The sequence below is a fragment of the Carettochelys insculpta genome, chromosome 6 (assembly GCF_033958435.1).
Source record: "Carettochelys insculpta isolate YL-2023 chromosome 6, ASM3395843v1, whole genome shotgun sequence".
Lineage (NCBI taxonomy): Eukaryota > Metazoa > Chordata > Testudines > Carettochelyidae > Carettochelys > Carettochelys insculpta.
The window spans coordinates 62456531-62478753 of NC_134142.1; the positions used below are offsets into that span (position 1 = coordinate 62456531).

At 40.9% G+C, this 22223-nt stretch overlaps 1 protein-coding gene across 7 annotated transcripts in view; it reads left to right on the plus strand.

Moving 5' to 3' along the window:
• MGA (MAX dimerization protein MGA) overlaps positions 1 to 22223 on the plus strand; it is an 88424-nt gene that overhangs the window by 45798 nt on the left and 20403 nt on the right. For 5 of the 7 annotated variants that reach the window (XM_074997041.1, XM_074997040.1, XM_074997043.1 and 2 more), the window contains 6 exons: positions 4597 to 5232; positions 5884 to 6183; positions 7129 to 8825; positions 15563 to 15687; positions 16972 to 17023; positions 18832 to 19014. In XM_074997041.1, the coding sequence (XP_074853142.1) occupies positions 4597 to 5232; positions 5884 to 6183; positions 7129 to 8825; positions 15563 to 15687; positions 16972 to 17023; positions 18832 to 19014 (2993 nt within the window). The remainder of the gene's footprint in view (positions 1 to 4596; positions 5233 to 5883; positions 6184 to 7128; positions 8826 to 15562; positions 15688 to 16971; positions 17024 to 18831; positions 19015 to 22223) is intronic. The other 2 variants (XM_074997044.1, XM_074997046.1) reach the window with 1 other exon arrangement.

Genomic DNA, 22223 nt, shown 5'->3' on the forward strand with positions numbered 1-22223 from the left:
GGTTCCCTAAAGCAGTGCAATATTAAAGGAGTGCAATTGACTGTTGAACACGTCCCCTTTGAGCGTACCAAGCTCTTTGCACAGAAGAGGGACTTCTGTCTTCAGGCTTATAATGATTCTAGGGCCACTCTGTGCTCATTAGGAATCTACATGCCTGGGCAAAAGACTAATTTCATTCGACAGCCCCAGAACAAATCATGTACCTCCTAGCACACAAGTTAGTGTTACTACATACCTCAGGGGAAGAAAGCTAGGATTCCCCATGTAAAAACCATCTGACCCACAGCCTTCCACATCACAGCCATCCACCTGCAAATATCAGTTCTGATGTGTTGGTCAAGTTATCAACAGACCAGTTACCTCATTTTTTATAACTAACAGCTTTCTATCCATTTGGCTCGTCTTGTAGTGTTCTGCACTACCTGGGATTGTAGAACATGGGTCTTGGAAATTGTTTGCAATGAGTAGAGAGGGGAGAAGAGTAAAGTGGATGGACTAAATACCCTTCCTGTCCCTTTTTAGGGACCTTTCTCATGAGAGTTAACTATTGTCTTCTCCATTTAGGGGACAGAATCGGTACTGTGACATCCACGATGCAAAGGTTTTTACTTTTATTGTTTTTGAATACCCAAAGGAAGGAAGGTTGGAGACCAATACTAGATCTCAGGGCACTCAACAATTTGTCAAAGCTCAGAACTTTTTCACAGAACTTGGCCTATAGATCAACATTCAGGAGTCAACAGTCAGTCCACTGCAGTGCCTATAATTCATAGACCCCAGCCTCAGCTTGTTACAAACCAGAGCACCCTTACCTTAATACAGATTCCTCTTCTTGGCCACAGCATTCAAAACCTCCCAGAAATATCAGCAAATAACAATTCCTGAAGCTCTGGGGGCGTATAATAGTGGATACAGCAGTAATACCACGTCAGGCTTCATATGAGATGCCTCCAGATATGGTTTGGCTCTGTTTATATAACAGAGACAGACTAGACAAACCTTGTCATTACCCACCAGGATCAAAAACTCCTTGGTCTGGTGGAATGACCTAGCAAATGCTTGTAAAGAGATCCCCTTTTCACAAACCTCACCCCCCCAGTCCTGTCATCATTTTTCATCACTAGTGCATCCCTCATAGAATGGAGTGTGCATTTAAAGAACAACCTCAACAGAAGGTGAGAGGAGGTACGTCTTTGCATCAACCTCCTTGAATATGGGATGGTCAGGAGTTCTTGCATGCATTTCCTCTCTCTGATTAACATATCTCACAAGAGTCCTAATAGACAACATAGTGTACGTGCACTGCGTAAGCCAATGGGGGAAGCCAGATCAGCCTCCCTGTGGATGGAAGCAGTGAGATTATAGAACTGGTGCATCTCCCACAATGTTACATTGTCAGTAGGTTACCTTTGGGGCACAACCAACTCAACAGCGGACATTCTCAGTTGCAAGTTCCCACACCTCCACAAATGAGAGAGAAACCCATCAGTGCGCTGCGACCTATTCAGATATTGGTGGACATTCACTACAGACCTGTTTGGCCATTCACTTGAACAAGAAAATGTCAGTGTTACTGTTCTGGAACAGGCATAGGGCAACACCACATGTGTGATGGTTTCATTTATTGGGGGTGTACCTATTCTTTGCCTTTCCTTTGTTTTCCCTGCTGTCAAAATTCTTATAAATGAAAAGAGAAGGAGCTAGACTTGGTTTCTTTACCTGTCACAACTTGTGATTTGCCTGCTGATCTCTCTCTCTCTCTCTCTCTCTCTCTCTCGCTCTCTCACTCCATATCTCCACAGGAGGCAACGCAGAAGAAAGTCCTCTAAATGTCATATTTGAAAAATGGTCCAGGTCCCTGATTTTGGTGTATTTCCCCAATACCTGCAACTATACCACAGACTTTAGATTATGTACTGATGTCAAAAAAATAATCATGATTACCTTTCAGTTCTCTTAGGGGCTTCTTTCACACACCTGAGTACTAAATAATTCCTCTTTGGTATAGTAAACCTTTTTCCACAATCGTGACATTTTACTCCTACATTGGACCTACACCTGGTGTTGAAAGGCCTAACTAGATGTCCCTTTGAACCCATGGCCTTCTGTTCACTTATGCCTTCCAGTGAAAATGCCTTCCTAGTAACAGTAACCTTGGTTAGGCAAAGAAGAGAAATAGCATTTCTGATGACACATTTCCCCTGTATAGTATTCTTTTGGGATAAGGTTAAACTAAGGCCTAATCCAAAATTCATCTCTAAGGTGGCTTAGTGCCACATGAACCAGTTGATTGTCTTTCTAAACTTTTACACCAAGTCTCACCATGGCAACAGGGAAGCTGTATTACACTAAGGCTGTGTCTGCACTTGCATTCCTCTTTTAAAAGGGTATGCAAATGAGGTGCAGATTTGTATATCTGTCACCTCATTTGCATGTTCTTATTTCAAAAGAGCTTCTTTTGAAATAAGCTCTTTTGAAACAAGAATATGCAAGTGAGGTGCCCGATATGCAAGTCTGCCCCTCATTTGCATTTTCAATTTCTCTCATTTGCATACCTCTTACAGAAGAGGAATGCAAGTGTAGACGCAGCCTAAATGTCAGAATAGCCGTAGGCTTTTATCAGGGTAGGACAAAAGCTTTGAGGACATCTCCTAAGCTCTTCCTCTCTATGGGGGGAAGATCCATGGTTTCAGCACCATGAGTCTAGAGATCCTGCAACTGTTTTGGCATCCTTCTGGACCAAAGGTGCTGCAAAGGGGTCTGAAACTGCATTAGACAGTGTTATCTAGTTCGCATTGTGACCTCGCCAGATAGTATCCACATATACTCCATGAGGTCGATCTCCTCATGTGTCACCTTCTTCAAGAATGCCTGTATCTCAGAAGTCTGTAAAGCAGTGAGATGGGCATCTGTCCATGCCTTTGCAGAACACTATATGATTACTGGGGACTTCATCTCCAATGCCATTTTCGGACTCCACAGCACTGCTATTTGTAACTGATCTGCTTCCGAAGCCCTAGCCTTCCAATAGGGTTTCTAGTATTGCTCAGGAGTCACTTACAGAGACGCCCTCATAGGCATGCTATTTGAAGAAGTTACTCAGCTTGTGCAGTAATCCTGATTTTTTTGGGATGTGTGACCCTTTGGGTGCTCCACAATCTACCCTCTTCCCCTCTACTTAGGACTTTGTCTGTGTCTCTGTGGTAAAGAATAAACTGGTGAGGGTTAGCATGGGTGTGCTGGCTAGTCTCATGGCAGGGCACAAGGAGAGAATTTGCAGGTTAAGACCTAATAGACGCTGCTACTGAAGTTCTCTGATCAGCAATATAGGGATGCAAGTGCACCCTCAGTGGAGCACCAGAGTGACACACACATTGAACAGCTTTTGTTGCAGCATAAGGTGAGTAATTTCTAGTTCTGAAAAAATGTGGCACTGTTTTTGTTTTTTGTTTTTTATTCCAAGTCAGTTCCGAAATGGAACCCCAGCTTGGCATGAAGGGAAACTGTGCTATAAGAAGTGCTATCTTTTGGGTAAGATGTGAAATCTAGGGGCCTGACAGCTTGGTCAGTAGCAATTCCAAGTTCTTAGCAAGAGAAGGGGGTGTTAATTTGCGTTTTGGCAGCATTCTGATTTTTGGTTAGTTGTGTTCTTCCTACTAAATATCCCTGCAGCATAAACTAAATGTGCTGTTTTCTCTGTCCCATAGTAAACTTTCACATTGTGTTTGTATGCAGTTTTGAGTACGTGCCTGCATTTCAGTGGTGGGTGAAGTAATTTTTGGGCATCTAATGTTTAAAAACTCGTTTGGCATCCTTCTAGACCAAAGGTGCTGTATACATATAAGACTGATATTTTAAAATAATAATTAGGCTTGCATCCTGGTAATCTGTGCTGTCACACTAGATATTCAGATTCTGTTGCCCAGCTGATCAGGGTCTGGTGCGCTATGGAGACAGCATTCAGAGTCCTGGAGAGCAAGGGATAGGGAAGGGAGCTTCTTGATATTGACTCCCTATGCTTGCTTGAAAATTGTGTCAAAGGGAAGCCCTCAGCTGGAGGGGTGATGATTGCAATGTGAAGGGCATGGCAAATCCTCCCCCATCTTAAACCTAAGTGGCTGGCATGACGTGTGAGTGCAGTGGTAAGGTGATGGAGACCAAGAAGTGGTGAGGTGATGGAGACCAAGAAGCAGTAAAAGGACAAAGACATCACAGAGAAGCTTTTATTGGAAGAATTTGAGAATCCCTTATGAGCTTATTACTTCACTCTGTTCTTTTTTTTCATGTATTGAAATTGTAATTGTCTATTTGTAGTGTCACAATAAAGATCATAGTGTCATAGAGCCTGATTCTTTTCATGAGTAGGCAGAAATGCAGCAGAAAGTTGTAACTCTTAAATATAAATTTCAATAATGTAAAGCCTGTTCATGACTACAATAAAGTGAGTGACTGTGTTTTTAAATATTTTAGTTTATATACAAGGTGCTCTTTAACAACGGCGGGGCCTTAACTTTTGCTAAATTGACTACTGGAGCACCTCATACAGGGCAAAGAGGGAACCTGTTGAGATTTTGACCTGCAAGTTTTTATTTGCAGCCTCCCGACCCTCACCTGGTGGTGTATTCACACAGTTTGTGATGAGTAAAGTTGGAGCTCTGCAGCAGAAGATTCCTGGAGTTAGCACCCCTCAGCCCTTGACAGGGCCACAGAAGTTCAGTGTCAGGCCTACACCAGTAATGGTTGTCACTCCAGTGGTTCCTTCAAGGCAATCTCCAGTTTACTGCACTGTTTCTCCTCCTGCCACTGCAGCTACCACCACCTCTGCAGTTACTTTAGAAAATGCTACCACTGTGATATCATCTACTACGACCACTACTGGCCATACAAGAACTAATGAATCTACCCACTCTCCTCCTGGCATGGCTATTATAGGTGCTCCTGGAACATCTGAAACCAGTGTCTGTACTACTGTCTCCCCCATCACCCCTACAGCTACTGTGAACATAACAAAAGCAACTGGAATGGCTACACCAGTAGCAACCATATCATTCCCTAAATCTGTAGTAACAACACCAACCACTAATCATCCTGTTCCTACCACCTCTTCATCCCCAGTTGTGATGACAACAACTACAGTCACTTCCATGGTGACCACTCCAACTTCATCCGTTAGTTCTGTTCCTATTATACTTTCTGGAATTAATACAAGTCCTTCACTGAATCCAAGACCAGGTAAGTCTCAGGCACTACTGGATAATTGTTACTAGAAACACTGGTTGTATCAGAATTGGGAAAAGTCTGCTACTGTACAGTTCCATCAGAGAGAAAATAGTAGGCCAAGGCAGCTCAGCAGATCCATAATGGGATATGGAGCCTTTACCTTTTAAGTTTTTGCTTTGAACTTCAATCAGCTGTTTTTGAACAGAAACTGTAGACGTGATGATTCACTGGGTAATATGAAATGAGTTGGTGATTTCAGTCGATTTCCTAGCTGATCATGTCTTATCACAAAACCATCACTAAAGCAGCTGTCTCTGATTGTACCAAGACTCCAATGAGTATACCAAAGGCCAAGAAATGAGCCCAGAAGCAGATAATTATCCTCTCATTCTATCGCTCTTCCATGTGGTTGAGGGGATAATTGACATAGCAGAGTGGAGAACACTGTATTGCATGTGTCTGTGTTATATGTGTTTTGTGGGTGAATGAAAGCTGTTGAAATTACTTGTTCTACAATAGTTTTTAAAGGGATATTGTTTGCCAAAAATGGCACTACCGCCTGGAGACATCTTGCCTGTTTTTGTTACGAGTAAAGCCAAATGGTGTATGTGATTTGTTTTTGCTGAGGAGTAGTGTGAATCATATTTTTAATTAATTTTTCAGAAGATGGTAGTTCTCAGACCACAACTGCAAGCCCGCAGGGGCTGTCTTCTGGAACAGAGAAGCGTGTGGGACCTCGGTTACTGCTGATTCCAATGCATCAAGGCTCTCCTGCTTTACGACCTCTCCACAATGTGCAGCTTGCTCAGGGACACAGAATGATCCTTCAGCCTCTCAGGAGCCCTGCTGGGGTAAATCTCTTTAGACATCCCAATGGACAGATCATCCAGCTTGTTCCACTACATCAGCTCCGAGCAGCTGGCACCCAATCCAACATTCAGCCCATAATGTTTCGCAATCCAGGTACAAAGTCTTGACCATGCTTTTCCGATCCTTTGTTGTTGGGAGGTAAAACTTATAGCAGATGAACTTCACTTTTTGAGGTGTCCTTTTCTCCATTGCCAGTGAAGGTAAAAGTAAATGCACAGAACTAGGACAGGATGATTGGAGTATTTCTGTGCTGAAGTTTAACCACCATAATGCTAAAAAAAAACTGCCCTCAGTGTGTTTTTCTTGTGTAGGTTGGGCGAGTAAAGTATAATTATTCAGATGTGATATGATGTAGGATACAGTATTGCTTGTTTTAAAATGAAAACGTGTTTGCACTTACTTTACCCCAAATTTAGGAATTTTGTATGCTAGGTAAAGATTTTTGTGTCTGGCAAAGGGTGACTGTAGTGTCTCAGCGTTGTTTCAAAGAAACCACATTGCTGTTGAGTAGAAATCTGGCCATTTTGTTTTTAGTTAAAATATTTTTTTCTGATTAAATGAAATCTTTTTGTGAAAAGATCAGCTTTTCATCAAATTTCAGATGGCTTCAATTTACATTTCGAAGAAAAGAAAGGGAGCAAATAAAGAAAAAAGTGAATGTTCCTGCACCACCATCGCCACCAAAAATGAAATATTTTAAATTTGATTTTTATTGAAATTTTCTGACAAAATCTGTAAAGGAAACAAAACTGGTTTATTTTAAATTGTTTTTATAAAATCTTTTTCTGACAGTCTAATAACTACCTTTTCACTACTTTGATGAAATTTGTGCATTAACTGTCAAAATATGGGAGAGAGCCTTTCATAGAAATCTTATGGTAGTATACCTCTTATGCAGCACTAGGTATTATGTTGATATTTTGTACGTAATTATATTATAATCCTTTGAAGAAGGCTGTTTGCTTTACTTTATATAAAATCACGTAGTAGAATCAGGAGTGATTCTAGGAAATAATGATTGTTTCATCTCTTTCATAGGTTCTGTAGTAGGAATCCGGTTGCCTGGACCATCTAAGCCTCATGAGATACCTATATCACCTAAGACTTCCAGTTCTGTTACTTCAGTTTCCCCTGCCAAAAACCCAGCAGTACAAACAGTTGGATCCAGGTCTGCACCTACAGCTAATTTGGCCACTCAAGCATCATCCATCCTTCCATCAGTACCTAGTTTTGTGTCACAAGCAGGCACCCTGACATTGAGGATCTCTCCGCCAGGACCAAGCGGCATTACAGGTCAGACAGGCTCTGAATCTAAAATAACGTACAGCTCAGGTGGTCAGCCACCTAACGCTACCAGTCTTGTACCCCTTCAGTCTGGCAGTTTTGCCTTGCTTCAACTCCCAGGACCAAAGTCTGTCCCAAACTCTATTCTTCATCATGTTGCATCCCTCCAGATGAAGAAAGATTCCCAGGATGTAAACCAAAAGGATGAGTCTAGTCCTATTAAGCAACAAGAACAGGAGAAGGCTTCACATTCGGAAGATGTAGAAGTCATGGAGTCAGAGGTCACAGTGTCAGATAGCAAACAAGAAGAAAATGAGTTGCCAGCAAATGAGTCAAGTAGTAATGTTGTGTCAGCAGCTGATGCAGTCATATCTGGAAGAAACTCCACTGCCTCAGAGATGGCTGAGAAGGATTCGGAGGTGTTGGAGGATTACTCAGATGACATTCCCATCTTCCAGCATGATGTTTCTGCAGATGTCATATCATCAGATCACTCGTACATCAGTGAGAAGCCATTCAGTGAGAAAAACAAAGTGATCAGTGAAAAGAAAGAGGATGCTGTACATTCTGAACAAGTATTGGAGGAGATTTCAGGTAATTCAGGGGCTGTTTCTGAATTACAAGGGCCAGCCATAGTTGCTCCTGGAAATACTGCTTCTCCAGAGAGTCTGAGGGAGGAGGAAGAGACTGCATTGTTAAAGAGCCATATGGAGGAGTATATAAGCACTGTACAAGCAGAGAGTGCAGATACCGAACAGGAGAGAAATGTACAGCTGCAGGAAAAGGGGAAAGAAAAGGTGAATGCTTCACAATCACAGAATCCACAGAACAAAGAGAGTTTTGCACAGCAGGAAAGGACTCAACAACTTGAGAACCAAAAAGAGCTCCAGGACAGCATTGCACAGCTAGAGATCAAAAAGAAAGAATGTGACAACTCTATGGAGGCAGAGGACAAACTGGAAGAAGAGGAAAATAAATCTGAGATGATTTATAACAAAGTGCATGGTAATAATTCAGGAAAGATTCATATGGAAAGTATAGATGAGTGTAAAAAAAATCTAGGTATCCAGAAAAAACTTAAAACTCCCAATCAAGAACAAGGAACCACTGGTTTTCAGAAAGCTAGTGAAAAGGCTAAAAATATTGCAATTCATGTCAACAATTCTTGGAACACAATATCTAGTAAGACAACTGGTTTAGATAACGAAAGTAACACTGAGAATGGGAACAGAGTTGAGAAGTCTGTTAAAGGTCACCTCCTGACCCCAGAACAGAGAGCAAAGGAACCCAAACACCACAAAAAAGGTTATACTTCTATTGTTGATATGGCCATTGGTGATGTGGAAGAGGAAGAGGAAGATGATGATGAGAAAACTGATGATTCTGGTGATGAGATGCTAGATGGTGCTTCTGATTTTCAGAGTGAGGAGGAAGTGGATGTTGAAAAATTGGTGAGTATACAACTCCTTAAAACTAAAAATTCTCTGATTTTTTGATAAATAAATAACTTTTTAAAAAATTAACAAACTAATCTCATGTCCAGGCACAGTAGGAGGATCAGAGCTCACTAGTATGCACTGATCTTTTGTTGCTTCAAAAGATCTGGATACAGGTCTCAAGTGAGAATATTTTTGGTTTCATACTAATTATGCACTCTTGACATAACTTGTCTCTGTTGGTAGCATTTCTTCTCTTTGAGAAATTCACAGAACCAGAAATAGAGTTGCCTCTCTTTCACAGATAAGGATTGAGGTGAAGTAGCATAGCTCTGATATGAACATTGCTCATTGCTAGTGCCCTACTGAATTCATAGTACAGTTTGATCAGTTTCATGGCCAGAGGGTTTTAAAATCAGTTAATTTCACATATTTAGATGTTTTTACATCTAAAATGTCATGATTTTATAGCTGGGGGCCCTGACCCAGTAGGAGGTTGCTCGGGAGAAGGTTTGTAAAGCTGATGTGGTAGGGAGGGCTCAGAGGATTACCACCCTTTTTCTGTGCTCCCTTCAAAGCTGGGCTCTTGAAGACAGCAGCTGCAGAGCTTTTTGCATCTAGGGGAGGTACCCCAAGGTGGGTCTGATATGCCTGCCAGAGTGGCTCTGTTAGTGCAAAAGGAAGTCCTCTTCCTTCCCACCCTGGGAGACTAGCTGCTGGAGCCCAGTGAACAGCAGGCGCCACCCCCCCAGCCGCCGCCAACTGGGGCACCTGTCCTTACTGTCCAATAGCTAGATTTCACAGCGGATTTATGATTTCATAAGCCATATCTTGTTTTTCAGGGCAGTGAATATGGTAGGGCCCTAATCATTGCCTTCCTGCATTGAATAGGTTCAGGTTAATTCTATTTGTCACTTTAGAACATAAGCAACTTTAAGATGGTGAAAAAAAACATCTGGCCCAACATGCCGGATTTTTTGAATTCCATTTTAAGTCCATTTTCCTGCCTTTCCACTATACCCATTGGTGCTTTCCAGAAACGTTAGGTGTTTTTTGAACTTTTCCTTTAGTGTTTATTGTCTTCTCTACTGCATTATTTCACATCTGTGAAAGAGTTTTGCCCAAATTTCCCAGCTATTTAGATGGCTGAGTATGTATATACCCATGACTTAAACCCCTAGTATGCCAGATCATCTACAAGTCTCCTCCACTTCACTCTGTCTCAGGACAAAACTTTTAACTGGCCCTGAGAGCATCCCAGTTGTTATCCTTCGATCTCAGTACATCTTCTCTGTGTTGTCTGAGGTCTTTCTCTTTTGCATTTTCCTTGTGCGTTCCATGTGAGAGCTTGACCGACTGTGCTGGATGATGGTTAACTGAGAGCGTGACTTAGCCATCCCTACTTTCTTCGCTTAATTTCAATGTTAAGGTGTTCTTGTTTGTTTGTACCCATACTACGTTATAAAATACATTTGTCCATCTTATCAAGACTTTTAAAGTAATTTTTGTGTCTTACTGTGAGAATAATCCCAGTTCCTTTTACATCTCTTCATTATTTGGTTTGTCAGACATCCTATCTTTTATATAATTCTCAACTAAATGCAATATCCTCCCTTTGGACCAGTGCTCAATACTGCATAGTGTTCCTGAGGAGGTCTTACGAGTGTATTATACAGTAATGCCATTTATCATACATGTTGATATTTTGGTGTCCTGTTGGTCTTTCCCACTTTTGCTCTGCACTGGAATATGTTAATTTCACTGACTAGTCAGTGGTCTCTTCAGTTGACAGTAGAGGATTTTCCTAATTACTACCTTAAATGGGTGTTCCATTTTGCACATATTACCTAGATTGGTGATTTGCTGTCAGTCAGCTAAACTATCCAGATTCATTAGAATTTTATTTTATTTTTTTTCTTGTTTCTCATTTTTGTATCAAAGTTTATTATACTGTACGAAACTGAATATCTTGTTTTCTGCTTTCATTCAAATCTCTAAAACTAAACTTTGGCATTGTTCTTTCAGAGATGTACTGATATAGTTAGTAAATGGGTATGTGGAGGAGTTGGTGTTTTGTTTATTTTGATTTTATTTTTTGTTGTATTTTGGGGAGGAAGTTATGGGGATTAAAACAAACAAAGCTACCATTTAGAATGTTTAGCTTCATTGTAGTACAGTTGTGCTGTATTATTCTCTGAAGTTTTTTTTACTGTTAAAGTATGATGTGAGAGCCATCACTACATAATAGATGTCACAGCTTAGTTTTAAATATAAGCATTGTTTTATGTTCTTTCTCCAAAAACCTGATAGTGCTGAGGCACTGTTTGTTAATGAAGCTGTGCTGGCCAGCCGCAGATCAGATTGAGAACGGACAGCAGACTCCATAAGGAGGATTCTGAGTCTGTGCTCTCAGTCTTTAAGAGTCTGTGGCCAAAACCTTTCGCAAATTCAGCACCTTTCTTTTGGATGACCCCTCACTCTAAAGCACTTTAGACATTGTGTTCGGGTTACTTTTTGGCATAAGCTTATTACAGTCCACACAGCATTAAACTTTGAGGACAGAGGCATGCCCTGGCATGGGGAATGGGAAGAAAACAAAAACAAACAAAAAAAAACTTGTAAGAACTAGGCTAACTACCAACTATATACAGAAAAGTGGCTAGGAACATTTGTAAGCAAAGAGTGACTGTTTCAGCTGCTGTTACGTAGCAGTAAGGAGGAACTTGGAGGTAAGCAGGTCAGCCAGTCTGTATATCAGGCACCACGCCAGTGACCGGGTGGGTTGCTGTGAGGCAGAAGTCTTCTGGCTGCTATGCATGTGTGCACATGAACATACCCTGATTGGAATGCACATGAACAAGCACTCGAAAGAGCACATAAACCTGGAAGCAGATTCTGGGCCCCTGGTTTGTGTTAGTAGTACAGGAATAATCTAAATTGTGAATACTCTGTGGAGAGGGAACCAAAAGACTCAAGCTGCTTAGAAAGAAATCTTAATCATCTGTGTCCCCACAACTGTGAGAAGCAGATTGCCAGGTCCTTCTGGCCAAGTATGACTATTAACCAGGGACAGACTGGCATCTTTTTTAATTGAAGTGCCCATCTGGACAGCGTAACCACAGATATCACATTCAGATAGTCCTGTGTCTAGATGATAGGCTCATCAAAGCTGGTTGACAATCCCAGGCTGCAGACTGTGACTCTGGCATGGGACTAGATGAATTGTTTCAAGCAGTCTTCTGATCCACAGCCCAAACTGTTCTGCTCCCCCAGAAGGTGATAGGGGATCCCATGCCTGACCTCTGGGTTCCAGCCCCAGGAAAACTCTATTACTAGCAATCTTGGCTACACGGTGTCAGACAGACTCTGTTGCTGTTTACCTGGGCTGCTTCCTACTTTCTTCTTTATTTTCTGATGTTCCTCTGGGTTACTACTGAAGCTTCCTCTGATTCCTGCAACTATTCCACCCTCACTTTGGTTCTTGCTAGAAACTGTATTGCTAGGCAGGATCCCAGGATTTACTCCCACCTAGGACTTCTCATCTTTTGTCAGTCTCCCCTTCTCTAGTGAGTGACTGCAAAGTTCCTTCTTACCAGCCCTTGTTTCTCTGTACTTTCTGGTACTAGGTCTGCTTGCCCCTGCCCAGTTAGGGCTGCTGCTTCAGTTAGGTCTTTTCAGTCCCATCTCTCCTCCAGGTGCAACCTTTGATTGGTTTAAGTGTTCCTTTTAACCTGCTCAGGCCTTGTCTGAGGTAGATGTCCTATCACAGTTTCATTAGACTCATTCTATGCTTAAGATTCCAAAATAGCTGCATGCAGGACATGAAAATAGCGTGCTGGTTGGCATACTAGGGTTGAGGTGATCCCAGAGGGAATCCAGGCCTTCTATACAAGGTTCCTACTGGCATTGTGAGGAGAAAGCAACTGACAACATTTGCAGAGCAGCACCTTGATCTTCATAGAATATATTTATCAAACGCTACAAAGTAGGATTCTAGTCTTCTGTAGAAGACATCCCTTGAAAGGAGGATATGCTGCCTATTATGATACTCAAGCAAGTATCTGTTCAGATACATTTTTTAACTGGGGGGTGATATGAGAGTTTTGTTTCTTCTGGATTTTTTCATCTTCTTACTCCAATATTTTACTGTTCGGTACATCCTGTTTACCTCAAAATTATGGGAGAGGTGGATTGTAGAAAGAGGAAGTTATCCATTTTTCCTTACTGCCATTAGTGTCCCCTACAGTATTAGCCTCCTTCGAATAATAATGTCTTAAGACTTTTTTTTTTTCATTCAACTTTGGGACTGTATCGAGGGGCCATGCCCAAGTATCACAGCCTAGAAATGGAACTGAAAAGCCTTTGGTGTATTCAGAAAGGAGTTAAAAAGCCCTTGCATTACAGAACAGGAGTAGATGCTGCTAGTAGAAGGGAAATGGTCAGATAAAATTTTTTTCTTTTTACAAATTGGATAACTTTTTAGATCCTCATTATATGAGGTTTCACTGGCATATTTTATGACTGACAATTGGAAGTAATACGTTGGAAGCATCAGGGAGTAATGTAATTTAATAAATTATGGTGTTTTACGTCGATTGTTTTGTGCTGCAACTTATGAATGCTGATTAATTCATGGCTTAGTTTTATCCAGGCCAGTTGCCAGTATCTTAAGATTTAGTACAACATTTTAATTTTCTTACCTACCCATTAGGTAGTAAGACTTTCTCAAGGCAACTCTATAGCTCTATGTTTTCTGAATAATAAAGACCAAATTGCAATGATAACATATAAAATAAGAACTAGTTATTACAAGCCTCATTTTTCTGATGTGGTAAGTGCACATTACCACTTTTATTCCATCTATGGACTGCTACTTATTTGATCAGATGTCTGCATTGGTTTCAGGTAAGTATACAATTCACAGAAGAGAGGAAGCAGCTCAACATAAAGAAGGACAGGAAAGAGACAGAAGAGAAGAGCAGGAAGAGAGAGTGAGATAGGGGTGATTTAGGGTATTTGAACTTAAGTTTAGAATGAAGGCATGATAATAGTTTATCCAATAAAGGCAAAGAATGTTATAGTATGTATGTGATGGGGTTCAGGGGTCCCCCTGCACTGCACCCCGTCCGCTGGCAGGAGTGACACTCACTCAGCAGGTACAACAGGAGGTTTATTAGGCAACAGATGCCCAGTTTCTCACAGAAGTGACAGTACAGCAGCCAGAGACAGTCCTTCCAACCCGTTCTGGGGAGAAGACCCCGAGGGGTGCCCCTCTGGGGTGTAGCTTTCCCCCTCCTCCAGCTGGCTGACTTCCAGCTCTCTCTTCCCCTAGCCTCTAACTGCCGCCCCCAGATTCAAACCCAGCTCGGCTCCTCCCTCCTCTTTGTTCAGGGCAGAGGTGTTACCTGCCAGTTGTAGCCCCAGGGTCATCCTTAGCCACAGGGATCTGCTCTGCTTGCCTCTCACATCCACCCTGACTCACACATGCATTCCCCCCACTCCATCACAATGTAATTAGATGATTGATCATAAATACAAAAAATAAAGGCTTTTTTAAAAATTGTTTGGGTTTTTTTTCTTTTTTTTCTTTTAGTGTTGTATTATCCATGCGAATTTGACCTTACTAAAAACAGCTGCACATTTTCAAGTGCAGCTAAATTTGATTTTTTCAATGGGACTTAAGCAACTTTGACACTTATGTGCTTTGAGAACTTTTGCCTACATTGTAAACGCAGTCTCTTCCTGGAAAGCGAAGGGTGGCCTTGCTATGCATTTACTTTCACAATCCTTTATTAGTGAGTTTTTTCTGTGCCTGACAGCACCAGCAGTCTTCTGTGTTCTTTATTTTCATCCTTGCACATTGTAAAGGGATACTGGCAATTTGAATTTTTAAATAGATGAATTTCAAAACATTCACATTTTCTGACAAAGCAAATTTTAAATAGTTTATCCTTTTAAAAAATCTTCTTTGTTTTAAAATTTATTTTGTAGAGTCTTCCAGTATATCCACCCGTAACTGCCAAACATATCTGGAGCCTTTCCATGTTCCTGACCTCCATATTTTCTTAATGTGCTTGCTTGCCAGCTGTTGGGTTTCATTTTTACTGCCCGCCTCTGGTTAAACAGCCTTTTGTCTGGCATGGAGATGACCATGGAGAAAAGCTGCTTCTTCGGCAACATACAAGTTTGGTGATAACATGGTAGTGGCATGAGAGAGAAAAACAGTGGACTAGCAACAAAAGTAAAATTGACTACACATTAAGTGCTGTCAAATTCACAAAGTAAACAAATGAACACCATCGCTCTGATCTCTGCCAGTTACTGTAATCTGGTATTTACAGCAATCTTCAGACTGATGGTGTAATTTTAATTGGAATGAGATAAGTGTTAGTGGCAGAAGTCCAAAGAGTTGCTTTTACTGTTAAGGATAATGTAGTCATAGCCCATTTGAAAATGCATGCTGGAGGATTCTGCCTTTTAAGGTCTTTGTGTAACGTATAATAGCAGAAATAGGTATTCCTTAAAGCTCCAATCCAATGTGAAGATTCTAGGGAGAGGGGATCCCTGAGTGTTATGTTTGAGGATCTGTCATAAATCACCTGTTTACCTGTTTATTGGCACATGAGCCATTAACTTATATTGCAGTGTAACATTAGGAAACAGTCTTGAGTCTGGAGTGAAAAAAAGTATTCAGCCTGAGCTCAGGTGCAGCTTTCATGTTTGCTTTAAAAAAAAAAAATTAACTATTTCAGAATGACTGTGAGTACAGTGAGAATGATGAGACTGTGGACATTGAGACTGTGGAAGAGCTTTCAGAGAAGATTAACATTGCCCGTCTGAAGGCTACAGCTTCACATATCCGATCTTCCAAACAGAAGTAAGTATCTTTTGTACAAGCCAAAAGAACTAAAGTTCTGCTTTACTAATGAATTGGCATGAAAATGAACTGGTTAAACTAGGGGCTTTAAGAAGTTTAAAACAAAGTAAGGACCAAATCCTCCAGTAGGAATCTTCCAGTGAGATGGGACTCCACAGTGATGGACTCAGAGGTCCATTACATGAGAACTGATTGAAAAATTGAGGACTTTCTGTATATTTTTCATTTTAATCAATATGAGTATTAAGTTTCTGTGTTACGAGCACTTTTCCTTAACAGGTCCAAGGATCTAATTAATTACTGAAAACAAGCAGAAATATCTCAGATTTTAAGTGTTTTTTGCAGCTGTCTTTCTGCTGGCCCTCTGTGTTTTCACTAGTTAATGTACTGCAGTAGATGAGGGATTGCCAGGTAGTTTCAGGCTGTGGTGTTTGTTGTCTCGGTTACCAGTGCCACAGAAAGAACAGAGCGCAGAGCATTTGACTTCACTGGGATACCCAAAACCTTGGTGAACAAATTGTTTTATTATTTTTTAAATTCTCCTTGGCATTTTCATTATTGTGGTTGTTAAATTTAAATGCAAAGCAGCACACACTATAAAAGCTAGTGAAGTTTTTCTTTGTTTTTTCTGCTATGCCACAGTAAGATTATGAGATCTTGAATTCCCTCTCCTTACTATTTTGGCAAGATCTTTGAAGAAACCTGGCTGATGGTGTCACACACCTCAAAATATATTCTTCAAGGGGCTCTGCTTAAACTTCAGCCTCAAACAGTGATGTGACCATTCTCTAAATACTGCCAAAATCTTTCAGTAAAAATGGGGGAGTGACCATATGGCATTTGCTAAATGTGAATATTTGTAATGTTTAAAAACATACTCTTGAGTACATATATTGGGGCCTATATTTTTGTGTCATAAGATAGTAGTAAATCAGAAATATTGCTTGTGCTCAATAGTCCGTCCCTACTCTGTTCATTACAGAGATTGGTACTGGCAGATCTTATTGTTGTTGTTGTGACATAAAGAAGTGTATGCTTGTCTCTTTGTCTCCAAGATAATTTTACAGTTTTGAAACATATTGATCTGAAATCTGTGGTGTCCAAGAAAAGAGCCCATGCTCTCAGTGCACCACTGGCAGCTGTACACCATCTCCATCTAGTTTCAAGGAAAACTAATCTTAGGGGATAAACCTGGACAATTTTAAGCTGTTGGGAATGTGGTTAATGAGACTAGAGAATGTGAGATGAGTATTAGTGGGGAAAAACACCTTGCATCTCTTCCAGGCACCGTATTCATAATCCTTCGGATGAGAAGGGAGCAGACAAGTCCACTAAGGTATATATTTACTTCTTTTCTTTTATTGTTACATTTCTGTTTTAAAGATAAACTTTCATACATAGAGAAACTTAAATGTTAACAAAAATATATCTTCTGTATATTTACAGTTAAACACTAGAAACTAGATAGGAGCTTAATTCCAAAGTCCATTAATATTACAAAGAGACTACTGTTGACCTCAGGGACCTTCGTATCTGAGCCTAACTTGTACAGTAGGAAATAACAGCCTTCACTGCCATCTTATTAACTTTGAAGATGTTTTAGAATTTTTGGTTTTGGTTCATGTAGCTTGCAGTGAAAATAAACTTGCCACAGATAGTCTAGATGGTGCTTTGTCCTTCCATGAGTGCAGGGGACAGGGCTTAATGACCTCTCAGGGTTCTTTCCGGTTCTTCCTGTCGCATAGTCAGCAGGATCACTGTGATGGATTGTGTCACAGAGATCCTCTTGAGACTGTCACTTGAGTTGCTGAAAATATTACTGAGCCTGCATACCTCCCCTCTTGGGAGCCCCACCACCCTGTCCTGCTGAGCCGGAACCTCTGGTCTCAACTTTATGATTCTGTGTATCAAATTCTGATTTATGTTTTTTCTGCCTGGGAAGGGAGTATAGAGCTTAAAACAAGACTTCTCTGTCAAAAGCAGACTTAAGCTATGTCTCTACTGGAGAGATCTGTCAGCAAACAATACACAAATTGCACAACACATTTGTGTATCTCCTGCCAACAGTTCTGTCAGGAAAACCCACTTCTCTGACACATCCCTTCTTTTTGTGAAATGAAGATGACTGGGATGTCAGCAGAAGGTTCCCAAAGTGGCAAACTTCTGTTGGGAGGCCTCCGGGCTCCTGACAGAAGCCTGCAGTCTAGACACAGCCTGAGTTGCTGAAAATGGGTAGTTTAGTTTTCATGGCCTGAACTTCGGGAAAATTGAAGTGTTCTGACAAAGATCATTTGATCCACAGGCCACTGAAGCCAAAAACAGTCTTTCTGTTTTCCCACAGACCCTCAAAAATTTAGACTAACCTCTTGTTGCTTGAAGAGGCCAATAAGGAGCACAGTACTGCTTCACAGGATAAAATAATGGAATATACCTGTCAGAGTAATAATAAAATAACAGACCTACCAGCTTTGAGTAGAGAGAGGAGTAATTCATGCATGAGCATCATAGATATCTGCCTTCATGGCAGCTGACTAAATTAGAGCTTGCTTTTCTATATGCTTTTAAGTTAGTTGTAATCATAGAAAGAAATTATTAGTATCTTAAATTTAATTGTCCCCTCCCATTCCTTTCTGTACTTTGCCTTCATCCCTTCATAATCACCCAAATCAAGGAAAAAATAAATATTTGATTTGATGGTTTTCAAGGTATTCTGTTTTTTAGAGAGGTGAGACAAAGGTAAGTTTTTTGGGCAGAAAAGGATACAAGTGTGTTATGTAATACTATACGTTAAGCCTTGTATTGCTAAGTGTGTGTCTTGTGCAAAGATATATAATTTAGTCATATATGAAAAGCTGTTATCTTCTCAATGCTTTTGTGTGGAAATGGTTAGTGGACTTTCACCTTCACTGGTGACTCTGATATTCTGGTCCCCTTTCATTGTATTCCACACATCCTGTAGTGTGATTATGCTTTTAGGAATCTTCAGATTTCATGAATACCTTTGTAGTTAAACAGCTGTGTTTTATTCAGTAATGATATGACTTAAACAGAAATGTGTCTTAATGACTCTGTAACTCAGGCTTGCATTTTTCCCCTTCAGTTAATTTTTGATTTGAAATAATCACATGGTTTCTTTTCTATCAGAAAGCCCAATTCTGGAACAGAAAGAAGAAGAGTGAGGCCGAGGCCTTTGCTCATTATCGCCAAACACACACAGCAAATGAACGCCGACGTCGCAATGAAATGAGGGATCTTTTCGAAAAGCTGAAAAGAGCCCTGGGACTGCATAGCCTTCCCAAGGTCTCCAAGTGCTACATCCTCAAACAAGTAGGCATTTTACAGCCCAACTCATATGGAGATACGTTTCTTTGATTTGGGGTAAACTGGCATCAGGTCTTCGAGAAACAGTTTAGGGATATGAAAAACAGTTTAGTGGTTAATGCAGAAATTCTGTTCAGCTGTATGCAGTCATTTTGCAATAAAGTACTTCGTGAAGAAATGGGTTCATTGAAGAGCTAAATTTTAGGAGTAAGTGGGGTGCAGTCAGCTCCCCTGTCTTTCATTGTTTCTTTGTGAACTTAACTCCTGAAAGTAACTGACAGTGTGCCTTGTTAATTTTAGATTGGATAACAGACACTTTTGGTATGCATTGATGACAGTTTCCCTTAGAAAAGAAAGCCCTTCACAAAATAACTTTATTTTAACATAAAATATAGAAGCAAAACTGTAAATGAAAGAAAACAAACAGCACATAATCAAGAGCCATAAATAATTAAGCTTATCTGTACATTATGTTCCTAGGGCTTTGTCAGTTACCTGTTAGACATAGGTTTAAGGAAAACAGATCCTGTCATACTAACATATTTTTATGAGGTTACAACTTTGACTGATAAAGGTAAGGGGGTTGATGTGATATATGTTGAACTTCTGTAAGGCATTTGACTTCATACTAAATGGCATTTTGATTAAAAAACTAACCCATGCGGAGCATAGGTCATCTACAAGTCTCCACTTCAGTGTATCTGGGGACAAAACTTCTAGCTGACTCCAGGAGTACCCCAGTTGTTGTCCTTCAACCTCAGTAGTCCTTCTACATGTTGTTCAAGGTCTTCCTCTTTTGCCTTTTCCTTGCAGGTTCCATGTGACAGCTTGACAGACTGCTAGATGGTGGTTTTCTGAGTGTGTAGCCTAGCCACCTCCACTTTCTTCTCCTGATTTCAGGGTCAGTTGATTCTTGCCCTGCTCTGTTCCAAAGCTCCACATTTGTGACAGAGTCTTGCAATTTGATGTGAAGGGTGTACCTCAGGCATCTGTTGATGAATATCTGTAGCTTGTGATTTAAAGACTTTTTAATATGCCAGGTCTTGCATCCATACAAGAGCATACTCTTTACATTTGTATTGAAGATCCTCAGTTTTGTCTTCACAAATATTATTTGTGAACTCCATATGGAATGGAGACTCTTGAATGCAGCTCTTGCTGTCTCTCTCCTAGCATTGATATCCTTGTCTGTTCCTCCATCTATGCCCATAATGCTCCCCAAGTAGATAAGCTGTTCCACATCTTCCAGGTCATTCCCTCCCAGTGTGATGGTGGTGGTGTTGGACTAGTTGTTGATTCTTATTGTCGTGGCCTTTCTTTTGTTAGTGCTCAGTTCAGTCATTGAGGCAGTTTTGTCTAGTGTTTCTTTCATGCTTTCATGTTGGTGTGAAAGGAGGATGACATAATCAGCAAAATCAGTGTCCTCTAGCTGTTTGAAAAGTGTCTCCCAAATGCCTCATTGATGGCCATCTGTTGTCCTGTTTATAATCCAGCCCATTGTGATCAAGAACAGGAAAGGTGACAATAGGCACCCTTATCCAACTGTATGCTGAAGGATTCTGTCAAGACACCATTGTGAACAACTTGGCGTGCTGAAGGTTTGTACGTTGAACGAATAGGGTGAATAATTTTTCGATGGAATGCTATGGTGTTGCAGCAGTTTCCACAAAGTGTCTCTGTCAACGCTGTCAAAGGCTTTTTCAGAGTCTATGAAGGTTATGTACAGGGGGGTGGGGGGGGGATTCCACTTGAGCGACTGTTCTGTGATCACGCTGAGAGTTGCTCCTTAGTCTGTGCAGGATCTCTCCCTTCAGAAGCTGGCCTCTTCTTCCCTGAGCTGTCTATAGATTTCTGTTTTCATTCTCTCCAAGGCAATCCTATTGTACACTTTTCCTGGCATAGACAGTAACATTATGCCTGTCCAGTTCTTGCATTCCTTCAGGTTGCCTTTCTTTGGAAGCTTGATAAAATAGCCATGTTTCCAGTCTTGTAGGATCTCTTCAGTGTCCCAGATTTTCCCAAATAGATTTGTCTCACTACCTGTCTTGATTGTTTCTGTGGCAAGGTTGTCTGGACCAGGTGCTTTTCTGCTTTTCAGATGGGAAATGGCTTTTCTGATTTCTTCTTTTGTAGGTCTGCTGCTGTTAATTTGCAGCAGTATATTTGCAAGTGGTAACTTGGGAGGTTCCATGTGGGCAGGGCAGTTGAGTAGCTCTTCAAAGTGTTCCTGCCATCTACTGAGCTGCTCACTTGGGTTTGTTAGCACGTGCCCCTCCTTATCCTGTACTGGCTGATCCAGTGTGTGCCATGAGCCAGCTACCTTCCGTGTGATGGTATAGAGCTCTTTCAAATTTTCTCTGTCCTGCAACGTGCTCAGCTTTGTGTGCAAGGTTTCCACAAAGTTCTTCTTGTCCCGTTTTACAGCCTTTTTAACGTCTTCGTTGGCTTCCGAATACAGTCTCTGAGTTTCTCCCTTGACTGCTCTTGTTTTGTTGTTGACTGCTGTTCTTCTGTCCTCTCATTCCTTTGCTTTTCTCAGAGTTTCTTCTGTGATCCATTCTTTGTGATGCCTTGTCCGCTTTCCCAGTGTTCTATTGTGGAGCTCTTTCCAGGCTGTTTTGATGTGTTCACAAATTTGTTCCACAGTAGCATCTTTCGGGATGAGGTTTGCCAGATGTGCGTATCTGTTGGACAGCTCCACTTGGAAATCAGCTCTTGTCTCTAAATCCTTCAGCTCTCCATGTTGAATCTCGGTCTCAGCTGGGTCACTTTTGTGGTGTACCTCTTAAGCTTGAACTTGAGTTTTACCGTGACCAAATGCTGGTTTGAACCTACATCTGCTCCTCTTCTAGTGCAGATGTCCTGCATCGATCAAATTAACATGGCACACATTAAATGACTTAAAAGCTAGCTAGCTGATTGAACTCAAATTTGATGTGTTTCTGGTAAGGTCCTTCAGGGATTGGTTCTTGTCCCTGTATTGTTGGAAACATTTTTGCTAATGATCCGGAAGAAAACATAAAATCAAGAACTATAAGATTGCAGGTGAGACAAAAATTGGAGGAATGGTTAACGATGAAAAGAACACTCCACTGATGTAGAATTACATGGATTGCTTGGCAAACTGGGCACAAGCAAACAATATGTAGTTTGAGACAGGTAAATGTGTATATGTATATAGTACCAAAGAATGCAGGCCATACTTACAGGATGGG